The sequence below is a fragment of the Accipiter gentilis genome, chromosome 24 (genome assembly GCF_929443795.1).
Source record: "Accipiter gentilis chromosome 24, bAccGen1.1, whole genome shotgun sequence".
Taxonomy (NCBI): Eukaryota; Metazoa; Chordata; class Aves; order Accipitriformes; family Accipitridae; genus Astur; species Astur gentilis.
In genome coordinates, this window is record NC_064903.1 from 24,872,437 (window position 1) to 24,886,764 (window position 14,328).

Consider the following 14,328-nt stretch of genomic DNA (forward strand, 5'->3'; position numbering starts at 1 on the left):
TCATCCAGTCCATGCTCAAAATGCTTTGCTATCTCCTAAAACAAGATTGCCATTTTGAAAAGTAGTATCCCTGTTATCATAGTTCCCCAAAGCAGAAGCAAGAGAGTGCTACCAAGGGTCATCTTAGCGTACAGGTGTCTGTACTCGCATCATATAAAGGGCGAGAGATTTCTCCTGCCACTGTCCCCCCAACCACAAAGGTAAATGTAAATATAAATATATAAATAAACATATACACATCTTTTTTTTTGTCAAGCAGTTTGAGTTTTAGCTTCCTGGTCCATACATGCCCTGCTAGTGGTAGGTTCCTGTATGACTTAGTCCGAGTCATAGAAGAAGTTTAAGCTTCTGCCCTCCTGTCCAGCCAGCCATGTTCCCCAGGAAGGAGTTGCATTAATTTGAACTTAACATGTTCTTTTCTCTTCCTTTTCTGAACCAAGAAGTATGGGGACACTGCAACCCACCCAAGCTTTTCCTGCTTCTCCCCATCCTAGTGACCGCAGATTGGAGTTGCATCTCATGGAAAATTTCTGGCGGAGGAATACAGGGCTACAAGGAGGAGCATGTGAAATTGATATAGACGCTCGTGACAAGTTGGAGGAGCCAATTTGTATTGAATAAAAAGATCAAATTTATTAGCAAGCAATAAGAGAGCAAAACAGCGCTGGGCGGCCGGGGAGACAGTGCTCCGCCAAAAGCTCGCAACTTTATGTTATAGTTACATTCCTTATATACAGTTCATGCACCCCTTTCCTGCAAGTCTCCGCCTTGTCCTGCTTCTTTCTTCACTCGTGCAAGTTTGTTACTAGGCAGATTCGGTGAATCTTCTCAAGGGAGAGTGTCTTTTGATGTAGAATGTCTTCTGATGTGCAGTCGTGGCAGAGTTAATCCCCTTATCTGCTAAATTATAACCGTTGTCTTTTCCCTCCTTATCTAGTAAGTTATAGTTGTTGTCTTTTTCCCTCCTTATTTAGTAAGTTATAGCCGTTGTCCTTTTCCCGTGACCTTCACACAACGTTTAAGCAAGCCTTGTTATTTACATAAGGCATCTGCTAAATCTCAATATGTCTCTTCCCCCTTCCCGATTGGTATGTAAGCCTTATTGTCTTCTTTTAATTCAACATGAATTACACAATGTCAGGGAACAATTTGGTTCCCTGTCGATTACAAATCAGGTCCCAAAATCTCTGTTGAATCTCTGTTGAACCTTTTTCCCAGATTTATCAAGTAGGATATTTTCAGAAGCATTTAGGCCTTAAGCTGGTTAGATGTCCTCTTTAATTACAGATATAACTGCAAATATAGGAGATGGTAAGAAATTAATTGAACAGATGATTCTCTAGGCCATGACTGAAACAACCACAAGGATATAAAGATTTTCTAACCAAATAGAGGCATGACAATTGTGTGTAGTAAAATCACTAGCTTCAAGGAAACAGAGATCAGGATGTTATAACCTGAAAAGAACGAAATTCAAACTCATACCAATAACATTGTCTTAATTAGATCAATGTTAATAACAAGTCGTAAAAAAAAAAAAAAAAAAAAATCACACTTCTATATGCATGTGAAATGTGTTCATCTGATTCGTGTCAATATAAACAATGCTAGGGCCGCATAATAAAATGTGACCCTCACTGTCTTTAACCATTTTGTTGGTCCTCCTATAACCGCAGGCCGGGAGGAGACAGATTATATGTATATAGTTCTTTTTTGCCAGCCCAAAACCGATTTTGTTGTTAACTGCACAGTGTTAAACAAGAGATCCTAGGGGAGAACTGAGGCGTTTAAATGTATATTTAGCCTCAGAGATTGCAGTACTTAGGGTCTTGATGGGCCATTGGTGGTATGCATTTGCTGGGCGGGAGGTGTCTGTTGTGAGCTTGTTTGGGTTCTGGTGACCGCAGCTGGTGCTGTGCAAGGTGTCACACAGCGTGTCTGCCGTCTGGCCCGAACAGTGGGGAGCCTGGTCAGAGCCAACTTTCTAGGAGAACTACTGCACCCACACAACCAGGAGATGGAGAAGGACATACCTAGTATGAATATGTAACAAATGTTAGATTATAAAAGAAGCTGTTTTGTTTTTCACAGTGCGTGTCTTGGTGGACGAGAAGCTCCCGGCGTGCCCAGCGCTGTTTGCTTGCCTTTATTCATTTAATAAATTGTAAACTTTGATTGGAATCCTGTTTGAGACCAAAGTCATTTATCGCAATGCATATAGGCTCTTAAGCACCACTGTTTTGCAGAATGAGCTATCAATTAGTCTAAGGTAAGAATATATGTAAAAGCAAGCAATTGCAATCAAAGCAAAGACCTCAAAAGAAAAGGAACTAGATAATATCGGAGCTCTCAGGGTTGTATACACAAATCTCCTGGTTTTAATGTTAAATTACATAACAACCTAATGAAGCTGCTCACGAATGACAACATAGGTGGAGCCATCTTTAAGGCCTATAAAGACTATAAGAAATTTTTTTTCCCCCACATTGCCACTACTTCAGAATGAGGTACGCAGCATGGATTGCTCTGGTATCCTGTACTGTGCTTCTACAGATGCAAACATTGTCTCACTATCATTAAAGGAGGGTTGGACTTTAGAATGGGGTCTAGGATTTTGTTGACTGCGTTGTTTAATTATTCTGGTTACTTGCATTTGAGGACTGGATGTTGAATTTGGATGTAACAATAGCAAAGTGCTCATAGCAATTTAGCTCAATACAATGAAGTGGAAGAGATTTCTGTCATTAGAGCATAAGAAAAATAAAGAGCTACAGAAGACAGAAAAAGGCACGTAAAATCTCTTGAAGATAATGTTTCAGCAGAGAACAGATACTTCTGCTAGACAGGCCTAGTGTTCAGTTACTTAATAATACAGATTAACTGTAGCTAATATTACCTTTAATTAACAATAACACATCTCATTGCAGTTAAGAAATCACAAATTCATAGTCTCAGAGATACTCTCCTTCGTTAAGTTCCTTTTTTTCTCTCTAGGTGTATAATTGTTTACCTGTTTCCAAAGTAGTCTCCAGGGAGATGCAGGTGCATATGGCCCTAATCCATGTTTTTAATTGAATGCAATTAATCAATCAGTTCAACCAAGCAGATAAATTGCTATGCGAGAAAGAAGGATCAATCTGTGGTATAGAGTGGGATGGTCAAGCCAGGTGCCTGCAGCTCTTGGAAATTATTTCTTTTCAGAATTGAATACCTAAATTCTCCACCTCTTAAATAGGATATAATGATACAGAATAGAATATTTCAGTTGGCAGTGTGACCTATAATGATCATCTGTCTCACACTGGTAATGTAAAGATTTAGGGTGTTTCATGAATCTTAATTTAAACACAGTGGTGATCTTCACAGAAAAGCTGGCAAGAAAATGAAGAGTAAGGACGTTGGTGGTTTAGTTCCTTACAAGTACTCTCTAAGACCTTCTTGTATGTAACATATGTGTTAAAACTTGTTATTTAGAAAGAAATGCAAAGAGGAAAAGAGGAAGAAATAGGTACTTAGGAATAAAAAGGAACAAAGGAAACTTTTTAAAGTGAAATCAGAAAACAAAAGGGGGGAAAAGCATAGTCAGGAGGAAATATGAAATAGAGTAGAAGTAGTTCTTAAATTTTCCTCTTTTCACTCTCCCTTAGGACTTCTGCTCTGCCCACATCTCTGACAGTCGTCACTGAGACGCTTTCTGCTTTTTAAAAAGCGGAAGGAAAAACCATCAGCAGCTGTCCTGCATTCTCGATGACAACGTGAGCAAAGAAAGGGACGTGTCTCTGATTTACCCCCTGACTTAGAGGGAGAAGGTTTGTCCTGCTGGAGAGGGAGAAGCTGCAGCCCTAGGAAGGATGGGAATGCTGATGAGAGCAGCCGTGCTTATGAGTCCTCTTCTATTCTGTAACGGTGAGTTTATGGAAAGGTCTCCTGTTTGGGGCAGTTCTATCTCTCACGCTGGTGTGTCTGCATGTGTTTGTACAGGGGTGGTTCTGTTTTGGGAATAGAAGTATGGCAAAAAGGCCGATGTCTTTGCACGCTGCTGGCTTGGTGCTCACTTGTTTCACATCCACTGGCTGTGGAGTCCAATGGTTCGTGAAGGCTATGGAAATGCTGCCCACGTACTTAGAGTACAAAGATCCCATATATGTTGTGATGGTTATTTCGTGGAGCACAGCCAGCAACCCAGCACAAAGGGTCTGGTTAGTTCTTGTGTCCCCAGGAAAGGGAAGGTTTGGAAACCAGGAGGAAAGGGTAAAGAAATGTCTGTGGAAGCATAGGTTCAGCCCCAGGAGTGACAAAGATGTACTGGGACAAAGGCAACAGACCTTACTTTTATAGGAAAATTTAAAGAGTTTTAGACTTTGATCCATTGCTTAAGTTGCTTAAATTCAGCTTAGTCTGAAAAAGCAGTGTCTTTCAGAAGACCAAATGGGCAGTGGAGGAGAGAAAACCATAAAACCCCTGGTTCGATGTTAATGTGCGGTGCTTCCCAGGAAAGCCCCAAGAGTGACATCAGGTGGCGGGGCCAGATGCCAGCTGTGGCGGCGGAGCTGTGCAACTCAGGCTTGAGACAAACTCCTTCCCTCAGGTCTAAGTCACCCGCTAATTCTGATCCTATGCTCTGCATGGTGCTCCCTTGCTTGCGTGTGAGCACCAGGCAGAGCATGAGCCAAACTGCACACGTCAGTGCCCCTGTCAATCAGCTGTCTCCCATCTGTCTTCCTTATGCCACATTGCTTTTTTTGTTAGCCTGTCCCTGAACAGACTGTCCGTCATCATCTATACTGACTGCCCATGCTTTTGATTTGGTGGATTCCATTTGCTGATGCTCTCACCACCCCTTCATCCCCCAGGAGCTGCCTTCGCTGTGATGGCTTTTTTAAAAAAAAATTTTTTTATTTTCTTTCTCCATTCTTCCTGCAGCTTTTCTGGACCTGACTGGCCCCAGTGAGGTCGAAGGCATATGGAAGGGATCTATCACCTTGCCATGTGCCTATGTGCCTGAGAAGGACTTTGTGCAGCAAACACTCAAGTGGACTGTGGTACATGACCAGAGCTCTGGCACCGTCTTTCGGAGGGACAGTTCTGGTGACCACGTCCTCCTGTCCAAGTACAGGGACAGGGTCAGTGTCCTAAAGGATGCCCCAGGGAACGTGTCTCTCCACATCCTGAACCTGGAGGTCTCTGACAGGGGCACCTACACTTGCCAGGTCACCTGGAGAGCCAGCAACAACAGCCTGATAGCAAAAGACATCACCACTAAAGTGGAGGTTGTTAAAGGTAAACCCAAGAAGGAAGCTGTGCAGGAGTGGAAGGCTTGGCTCAGGAAGGCTTTTGGGAATTGAGTAGACCAGGTAGACAGTGACCACCTGCTTCCGATGCAGGAGCGTTTTGCTGAGCAATATCAGACTCCAGTGAGAAGCAATAAATAGGTCAGAGAGACGAATTCTGCCCACAATACCGCGCCCTGCAGTTCAGGGGCTGGGGGAGGACTTGTGGCCTCTCGCTTACCAATTTGTCCCTGGCTCTACCTGTATCCAATGTCTCAATGTTTCCAAGGAACACGCACCAGAGGGGAAGTCCCTGGGATATTGCATTGCTTTTCTTTGACCAAAGTTCATTGGCATGTGCCCAATCTCCCTTTGCCTGGGCAGTGGTGATTTATATAGGAACGGAGATGGCATCAACCCAGCAAACTGGCCCTCGTGTAGGAGGTGCAATGGCTGGCACAGCTGGTACAGGCACAGCTAAGCTAAGCTTAACCTGTGCAGAGAGGTGACGTGAGAGCGGTGCCCCTCTTCCTCCTGGGAAAGCACTGAAAGCCAGAGCAAGAACTGCCATGGCGGGGGGGAGGAACCTTCCCCACCGCAACCAGGGCCAGCGTGACCTGGGCCCCATCTGCTTTGTCTTCCAGTTGCAGCGACCAAGCCCATCATCAGGGCCAGCGAGCCGGGGCTGACTCTCCCGGCAGGAGCCAGGGCCAGCCTGACCTGTGTGGCCAACGGGTCCCCCCCCATCAGCTACCGCTGGTTCAGGAGCATCCCAGGAGGGAAAGCCCTGCTCCTGAGCCGCCAGGTCGAGCTGGCGTGGGACAGCCTGCAGCCTTCCGACACCGGGAAGTACTACTGTGAGGCCGAAAACAGGGTTGGGGCCGGGGCTGTGCAGCAGAGCGACGCCGTTCAGCTGACGGTGAGAGGTGAGTCCCCAGAGCTGCAGCTGGACAGAAAACATCTGGAGTCCTCCCGTACTGGCACAGAACAATGTTTCTACTTCCCTTCCCTGAAAGAGGAAAATGCAAAAAGCCTTAGCCTTCTGCACTCTGAAGTACCTCTCATCACAGGCGCTGGCTTCCTATCCTTTTTTATTTCCTGTATTCTATTTCCCTCCTCCTCTTTAGAAGAACCGCTTTTTTCTGATGCAGAAGAGGTTCTGTATTTGAAACACATATTTATTCCTCTTTGGCTTTTTTTGAAATTCTTGCTGGCTGTGTAATACTGCCTATTGCAGTTTAGCAAGTTTAGATGAGGAATCAGGACTTCATTTTGAGTATGAGGAACATACGAGTGGTAATTCAGTGGGTGAAAAATATCAAACTGGCCTTTGTTCCTTATGATTGGCTGCATGTTTCAGGAAAACACACTGTGCTTTATACACACTCTGATGTATCCAGGCGCTGCAAGATGGTGCATGATGGATGCCTTCCTTGTGGAAGACTTGCTACTTTCCTTGGCTGGTAACTTGGTCATCAGAGCCCTGAAGCCTGTGATCGCAGAGCCAAGCCACACAGTGACCTTTGAAAGAGGCAAAGCCTGCTGGGGTCCCAGTGGAATGGAGGTTATGGCTGAAATGATATGTTGTTTTTCATAGCAGTCGCACTTCAGAGTGTACAGCAAGGGAACAGGAATTAATGATGGCCATGCTTGTCAACACTGCTAGCACGCAGTCCCCCACCTGTCCTTGGATGGTGGCTGGTTCCTCATGGTCTTGGCCCACCAGCGGAGAATTCTGTAATTGCAGCAGCATCACAAACATGGTCCAACTCCTGTGTGAGCCTCTCTCTCGTTCACCTTGCAGATCTGCCCACAACATCCCCCTCTGAGGGATGTGGGAATCTTGGGGAGACACTACCCAACCACAGGTCAGGGTAACAGCAGTTACAGCTGACAGCAAGGACGAGGACTCAGCGGGAGGGTTTGACACCAGCGCTTAGCAGTGGATTTGGTTGCTGGGTAATACAGTCTTGAGATATTGAACTTTAGTCCATATGCCTCAGTTATTAATCCAGATGTTTCTGAACATAGGACATCTTCCTTTCCTCAGTCTCCAGTCTGCAGAGGGCTTTTAGCTTGCTCTTAGGGAGGCTGTGTCTCTGCAGGAGAGGCTCTGTATGTGTCTTAGGGCTGCTAGAAATGCCATTTCCTAACTTGTAGGTCATACAGGATGGTCTAGGTTCTGTTCTTTTTTAAAGGCCTTTTTTGCTTGTTTTCTCGTCTTGAATGAAAGCTGCTGGAGTGGGAGACAGAGCTGGTATCTCTAGTAGCAGATAAAGTGATGCGAAAGCTGCTTCAGACCTGACTGGAAACAGTCTATCTTAGCAAGGACAGTTGTTTTCAGGGAGGGCTTGTCATTTCCCATTTGGTTTTGTGGGATGTGGGAATTCAGACCTGGGCTAGAGTAGGTCTGCTTGTGGAAACTTTGTATTTTGGGGTTATGTTTCATTTGAATTAATAGTCCCCTGCCAATCACACAGCACGTTGTGGGAATCTGCATCAGTGACCAGGAGCTAGCGGAAGATGTTGACAGTTGTTGACTATTCTTACAGAAAGAAACCAAACAGAGCTGGTGTTCAGAGGTACCTCAGTAACCTCCTGGACTCCTTGGGGCTCCACCACTATTACAGGTGTGTGTATGTGTATAGACATACATATATATATATATAGTGTGTATATGTATATAGCTACTGTATATATAGTGTATATATACTATATGTAGTATCTCTCTAGTGCATATAGTATACTCTATATATTATAGTGTATATATAGTACTCATTTATAGAGTTTGCCTATTTTCACTGTCTTATAAAGGTGATGGAGACATTCTCTTTTGATCCTACAGCTATAATCCCAGATCTCCTGGTGCTAAAATGAGGATTGGAAATGCACTGTGAGCCTTTCACTCCTGTTTGTTTTGCAGATCTGCCCATGCCAGTAGTGACTCCTGAGAATGGCGTGGGATATCCAGAAAAGAATTACACGACTCAGAGTAAGTGGAGAGCAAAACAAAGCTAAGAACAAGATTAGGGACAGTAGTCAGTACCTTCAGCCTTAAAATTAGTGTTCTGCCTTTTGGCTGCAAATTGTATTAATGGCTATTCTCTTTTAAAAAGACTCCGGGTGGTTTTATGGGGCAGGGGGGGAAGCTTTCATAGTTGGAGCATACAGAGTTGTTGCTGTGTTTCCCAACAGTAGTCCATTTTGGTCTTTTCTTTGAGCATCAAAGCTGGAACAGCAGAAAAGCCCCAGTGTGCAGCTCCAGCAGATCTTCTATACCTGCTCTAGCTTTGCAGTGCCATGGTAGGTTTAAATATGTTCCAAATACAACTGAACAGTATCCTTGAATGAAAAGCTGAGACCCTTTATTCCATGATGTGTACTGCAACTATTCTGCCCAGCTCACAGCCTCAGTTAGCCTTAGCATTGAGAGACTCTGCCAGTTGGCTTTATGGCTGTAGTCTCTCAGCGAGATGTACGCAGTCAGTCTGGCTGGCTCACACAGTTGCACCTATTCAGAGACGTGTGAGCAAGGTGCTGTTAGGACGGGTACGAGCAGGGACAGGCACATGCAGTACAACCCTGCATGCCCACGACAGGGCTGGCTGCTGTTGTCCTCAGGGAAGTGGTCAGTGTCATGTAACTGCTACTGTGACCTGGGAGGGCTTCTCTGAAAGTCTTCTGCTGTACTGTTCTAGATTTCCAGGGGACTCGCCTGTCCCTGTACCTGGTCATCCTGATTGCTGTGGTTTGTGGTGCTGTGGTTTTCCTTGTCATCTTTCTTATCATTTGCATTAGAAAGCCCAAAGACGGTGAGTAGAATGTTCTGGAAAACTTGAATGTGTTGTACGTGCCCCACTTGGTTTTACCTTTGAGGGGGTTTGGGCATGGGGCTGGTACTGTGCTTGCAGCTACCGGTAGCAGCTCTGGCACCTCGTCGTGGTTTAATCCCTGCCAGCAGCTCAGCCCCACGCAGCCACTAGCTCACTCCCCCCCAGTAGGATGGGGGAGAGAATCAGAAGGGTAAAAGTGAGAAAACTCCTGGGTTTGGATAAAGATAGCTTAATAGGTAAAGCAAAAGCCGCATGTGCAAGTAAAGCAAAACAAGGAACTCATTCCCCACTTCCCATGGGCAGGCAGGTGTTCAGCCATCTCCAGCAAAGCGGGGCTCCATCATGCGTAAGGGTGGCTTGGGAAGACAAGCGCCATGACTCCAAACATCCCCCCTTCCTTCCAGTTTTGTTCCTGAGCATGACATCGTACGGTCTGGAAAACCCCGTGGGTCAGTTGGGGTCAGCTGTCCTGGCTGTGCCCCCCCCAGCTCCCCGTGCAGCCCCAGCCTGCCCGCTGGCGGGGCAGGGCGGGCGGTAGACCGTCCCCGCGGGCCGCCGGCAGCGCGCAGCAGAGGGCAGGCGCTGCCTGCGCTGCCCGCCCCAGCCCCCCTGCCCGCCCCATCGCCGCTGCCTGCGCTGCCCGCCCCAGCCCGGCCGCGGGCAGCGCTCATCCCCGCGCTGGGTGCGGGGCCCCCGGTCCGCGCCCCCCCCCCCCCCCCCCCCCGGCCGGCCCGCTCGGCGGCACGCCGCCCACCGCCGCCCGCGGACGGCTCCGTCCCTGTCGCTCTGCTCCGCACGGGCAGCCGGCGGCTCGCAGACTTACCTGCTCGACCGAGCTCGTCGCTCAGACCCGTCGAGGCAGCCGGTAGCCGGTAATCGCGTCCTGCTGCTCTCACGCACCTGTTTGCACCAGCTGCGGTTTAGAATTTCCCCTGGGACCCGGAGGAAAAGAGCTCCCCCCCCCCCCCCCGGTCCTCCCCGTTCAGTACAGATTCATTTCCTTGCCGGTCTTCAGACCTAGGATGTATTTACTGAAGGCCTCTGACTTCTCTGCGCTGACAGACGCTTTCTTCGCGTCCCCTTTCTCACCACCAGCACTCACTCGGCAGTGCGCGGAGAACACCCTGGGGTTTGGGTTGGGGGTTTTTAATGCTGATGGCCGCAGTTTTCTCCTTGTCCCTTTACTTCTTTGATTACCCTTCTACAACTCCGTGCCACCAATTAATAAGAATTATGATCAAATACTCTTTTTGCCCTTTTCCTTTTTTTCTTTTTTTAAAGGAATTCAGAATAATCTCTTTCTAAATTGTTCTTTATTGAACTTCTCATGAATAGAAAAACTGTGGGAACTGGGAACTTCTAGTTTCTAAACTCAACTTTACCTTTGACCTTGGGCAGCCAGTTATTTTGAGCCAGTTGTGCTACAGCAGGGATATGGGTTGTTTTCATTTTCTTGGACTGAATCCTGGGAATAGGAGTCAACACCCACCTAACACGATCTCTACGGCTCCTATTTTTATTCTGTCTTCAGAGGTCGCTTTCTTATATCAAGAAGAGACATAGTAGAAACTTTTTTTGTGTGAATATAAATGCAAATTATTGACACACATTTCTGATTCTTCTTTTCCAGCTCAAGTCTATGAAGTAAAATTGTGAGTATAACCCTTTCTCTAGCACATTGATGGGTCTTTGGGGCCTGTACGAGAGCAGGGGGGAAAACGCCAAACCCATGGTGCTACTTACCTGTCAGGATGAAAAGCCTCGTAAGCAGCGTGGATGAAGAGGTTCAAAGTTAGCTCAGTAGTACATTGTACTGGCGATCTGTGGGCTTTCCACATCAACACATAGTGCAGGAAGAAAGAGCTTTTCCTTTGCAGTATTAGAATCATAAAAATGAGCAAGAGTTGTTTATTAACTCCTCAGACCAATAAGGCCTATTGAAGATCATTGCCAAGGATAAATTCCCAGTGTTTTTTCAAATGCAAAGAACAGGAATTCTCCTTCTACAGAGCTAAGGCTCCCGATGCAGAGATTATACTCTGATTTATCCCTGAAATATCCTTGGCTGAAGTTGTCTCTCTTAGTCATAGCAGTGGCAGGAACGTACAGCTATTTCTAAACTCAAGTTTCAGCATCCTGATCTACTTGTAACCTATGGAAGCTATACTGAAAAGCCTCGTAATCCAGTCAAAACATAAAAGGAGAACCACTTATCTAGATAAAAACTGAAGTGCTGATGATTTGAGTGCCATGGTAGAACATGCCAGCAGCATTTGCTCAGGAGCTGTGTTTCCCAAGCAGTTTATAAAGCAACATTTTAAGTAACAGTTGAACCCTGAGCAACTGAACAAATAGTGCGATGGCATTTCTCCTCAGAGGATTTACTTTCATTTTAAAGATACAAGATACAAAAAGCTACATGGTGGATGTAGTCTGCATGCAGTTCACCATTTACCATTCCTCCACCACTTTATATATATATATATATATATGTATCTTGCAAAGAGCAGTTGTCTGGTTGTGCCATTCCAAGAAATGGTGGTAATCCTTGTGTTGCTTACATACCTTTTGCTGCCTCTGAAACTCTCCCTGGTTTGGAGACAATGCTGCTATAATGTCCAAGGTTCTCCTGCCACCTAGAAGTAAAGGACAAGATTCTCTCCTATCATAATCCAGTGGCCCAGGTTTACATGGGTTTGAATCAGACAACAATCTTGCTCAAAATCTTGATGGTTGGGAGATGCTTTGTCTGCTCTGGTTGCAACTATTCTTTCATATTGTATTTTGATTTCAGCCATAACTCAAGAACAGCAGCTTCTTCAAGGTGTGAAAGTACGGATCATTATGAGGCACCCATCTCCTCCACTGAAAACAACTATGTGATGGAGCCCGTGGAAAACAAAAGATATGAAGAAATAAATACAAAAAAGAATGAATATGTTGGAAACACCAAAGAATCTGTATATGAAGTAGGGGACACTGTATGAGAACCAACAGTGCTCTACAGGTAGCAGTCCTGAAGAGTATCTTCATCCAGGCAAAATTTATCTTCCTATTCACCTTTGCCTCTGCAAAATAGGTTGGACAAGAAGTTTTTGCTCCTTCACAATTTGTGGAGCCTTTACAATCTCTGCTGTGAAAATGCAAACCTCTTTAGGAACTTCAGTTACAGACTGCTGTATAGATCTTCTGATTTTGCTTTTTTTGCTTCCCTTTCACCACCTGTGTAGAAGAAAGCCCTTTGAAAGCTAGGGTATGCAGATCCCAGGCCAAGAGCACTGTACTAAACTTACTGCTTTATATGACCAAAAGGATCTGCGTTCACAGCCTTCATGGGGTGGGAGTAGAACCAGCACCAAGGGCTGCTCAACCTCCCCATCATCTTTGGGTAAGAAGTGCAGAATGAGGCTGGCCTGGGAATTGGCATTTCTCCTCCCATCCACCTCAAGTGCTGCATAGGTGGTAGAATGTCCTTTTAATGTGAGATAGCCCTTAAAGAAACACTGAAAGATTAAAGCTAGGATAAAACCAGGAACCTTACCATACTAGGAGCAGCAGTACAAAAAGAAGAAATGTCCCGTGCACCCATCGTGCTGTACTCAATGTGTCTTTCTGCAGCACTCGCCATAAGGTCCAGGCCCGCTTTCTATAGTTTTGGTGCAGAACATCTTGGGCGATTCTGATACTGCAACAAGGCACATTCTTTCCAAGTTCACCTTCTCTATTCTCTCTTTTAATGCATGTTTAATATTTGAAAGATATTAGATACTTTTCCATAAGTTTGTGGATAGGATGTTTACACATGCCTACATTATTTTGGTATGAATGTTTTTGCATGACCAGTTCATCTTTAAAATGCCAGCAAACACTCACAATTACAGCTCCTCAGTAGATATTCATGAATTACTTTCCTCCCACCTTAGAAGGCCTGAAGGGTAAGTATGGAGCCAAAAAGCTCTGTTATTTGTAGTTTCTACTGCCCTGAGTAAACCTGTAACGTGGATATTGCAGAGTTATGGAAGAACCTTTTCATAGTGAACGACAGGGCAATACCATGTCCAATTAAAAGCCATGCAGACAGATGTAAAACAAAACAGGTGATCTGAGGGGTGAGGAGGATATCGGTGACACAGGCACAGGATTAGTGAGCCCCCAGATTTGCTGTTCACACTCAGGAAAGATCTGCATCTGCACTTCTCTGCAAGCATCAGCTCAAAATTCACCAGCATTCAAAAAGAGTATTAGATGCTATTAGGAAAGGCATTCCAGTGCAATAGAAAAGAGGACTGTGGTACTGTAAAAACTCATGGAATGCTTCTACCTCATGTATGCGTGTAGGTCTCTCATCCTGAAAGGGTTTAACAGAGCTAGAAAAGTTACTGAGAATGATAGTAAGAGCATGATAAGCAGCATGAAACCACTTCTGTGCAAATGCATTATACTTTCTCAGCTTGGAAAAAACAGAAGGCAAAATGAGCAAATTCTACTCATCGTGACCAGTGTGGAGAAGATGAATAGGGACTATTTGTTTACAGTTTCTCCAAAGGAAAAGGAAGCAGATGATAGCTAGACCTATCTGGTAGCACTTTTTAAGGGAGAGGAAAGGTGGTACTTTTATGCAATACAGAAATGAGGGTAGAACGCAATGCTACTCACCCAGTGCTGTGAAAACCCAATGTACACAGAGGTCCAATGAGAAATTAGAGGAATGAATGATGTAAAAGTTCATCAAAATTCACAAACCGCAAGGCACACTTTACAGGTATTTATCAGTGACCTTATACCTTCTCTCTGAATTTCCTGTACCACGAGTTTTATTTCTCTTTGTTAAGAATGTACTTAAAAATTAAGGTCTGGGAAACCTTGATTTCAAAATGGAAGGGAAACAAACATCTGTTTTGGTTGGTGATGATCTCTTGGAAAAAATTGTCAACATGTACATGCAGTTTATTGCAATGTGGAGAAGCAGATGAAAAGCATTAAACTTCAGGTCTGCAAAGTTAGTAGATTTTGTTATACTTCTCTTTTATTTTGCCTATGAAAGTGGGTGTGTGTGAATGTCTGTGTGTGCCCAGGAATTACACTCCTAGCAACATATTAGATCTCTCTACTTGAAAGCAGAGGAATTAGTTTAGGATGTGAAAGAAAATGAGTTCTCTTATGAAGTGTGTAAAAAGCCAGTGCAGTCTGACAGTCTTTCTTCCTAAGCAGGAAGGTGAGTAGGG

The 14,328-nt window shown here is 45.1% G+C and overlaps 1 protein-coding gene across 2 annotated transcripts; it reads left to right on the forward strand.

Annotated features, from left to right (window-relative positions):
- Positions 1-596: 596 nt before the first annotated feature.
- LOC126050011 (V-set and immunoglobulin domain-containing protein 4-like) lies at positions 597-14,106 on the forward strand. Of its 2 annotated transcripts, XM_049827265.1 has the most exons (8): positions 597-3,906; positions 4,924-5,280; positions 5,915-6,196; positions 7,823-7,900; positions 8,194-8,262; positions 8,969-9,082; positions 10,734-10,755; positions 11,898-14,106. In XM_049827265.1, the coding sequence occupies exons 1-8, from the start codon at positions 3,852-3,854 to the stop codon at positions 12,088-12,090; spliced, it is 1,170 nt and encodes a 389-aa protein (XP_049683222.1). In that variant the 5' UTR covers positions 597-3,851; the 3' UTR covers positions 12,091-14,106. The 2 variants fall into 2 exon arrangements, with proteins under 2 accessions (XP_049683222.1, XP_049683223.1); XM_049827266.1 differs by lacking the exon at positions 7,823-7,900.
- The last annotated feature ends 222 nt before the right edge of the window (positions 14,107-14,328 follow it).

Coding starts and splice junctions, on each gene's coding strand:
- LOC126050011 (XM_049827265.1), top strand. CDS start 3,852: ATGGGAATGCTGATGAGAGCAGCCGTGCTTATGAGTCCTCTTCTATTC. Junction 8,263..8,968: donor AAAGAATTACACGACTCAGA/GTAAGTGGAGAG, acceptor GTACTGTTCTAG/ATTTCCAGGGGACTCGCCTG. Junction 10,756..11,897: donor CAAGTCTATGAAGTAAAATT/GTGAGTATAACC, acceptor TTTTGATTTCAG/CCATAACTCAAGAACAGCAG.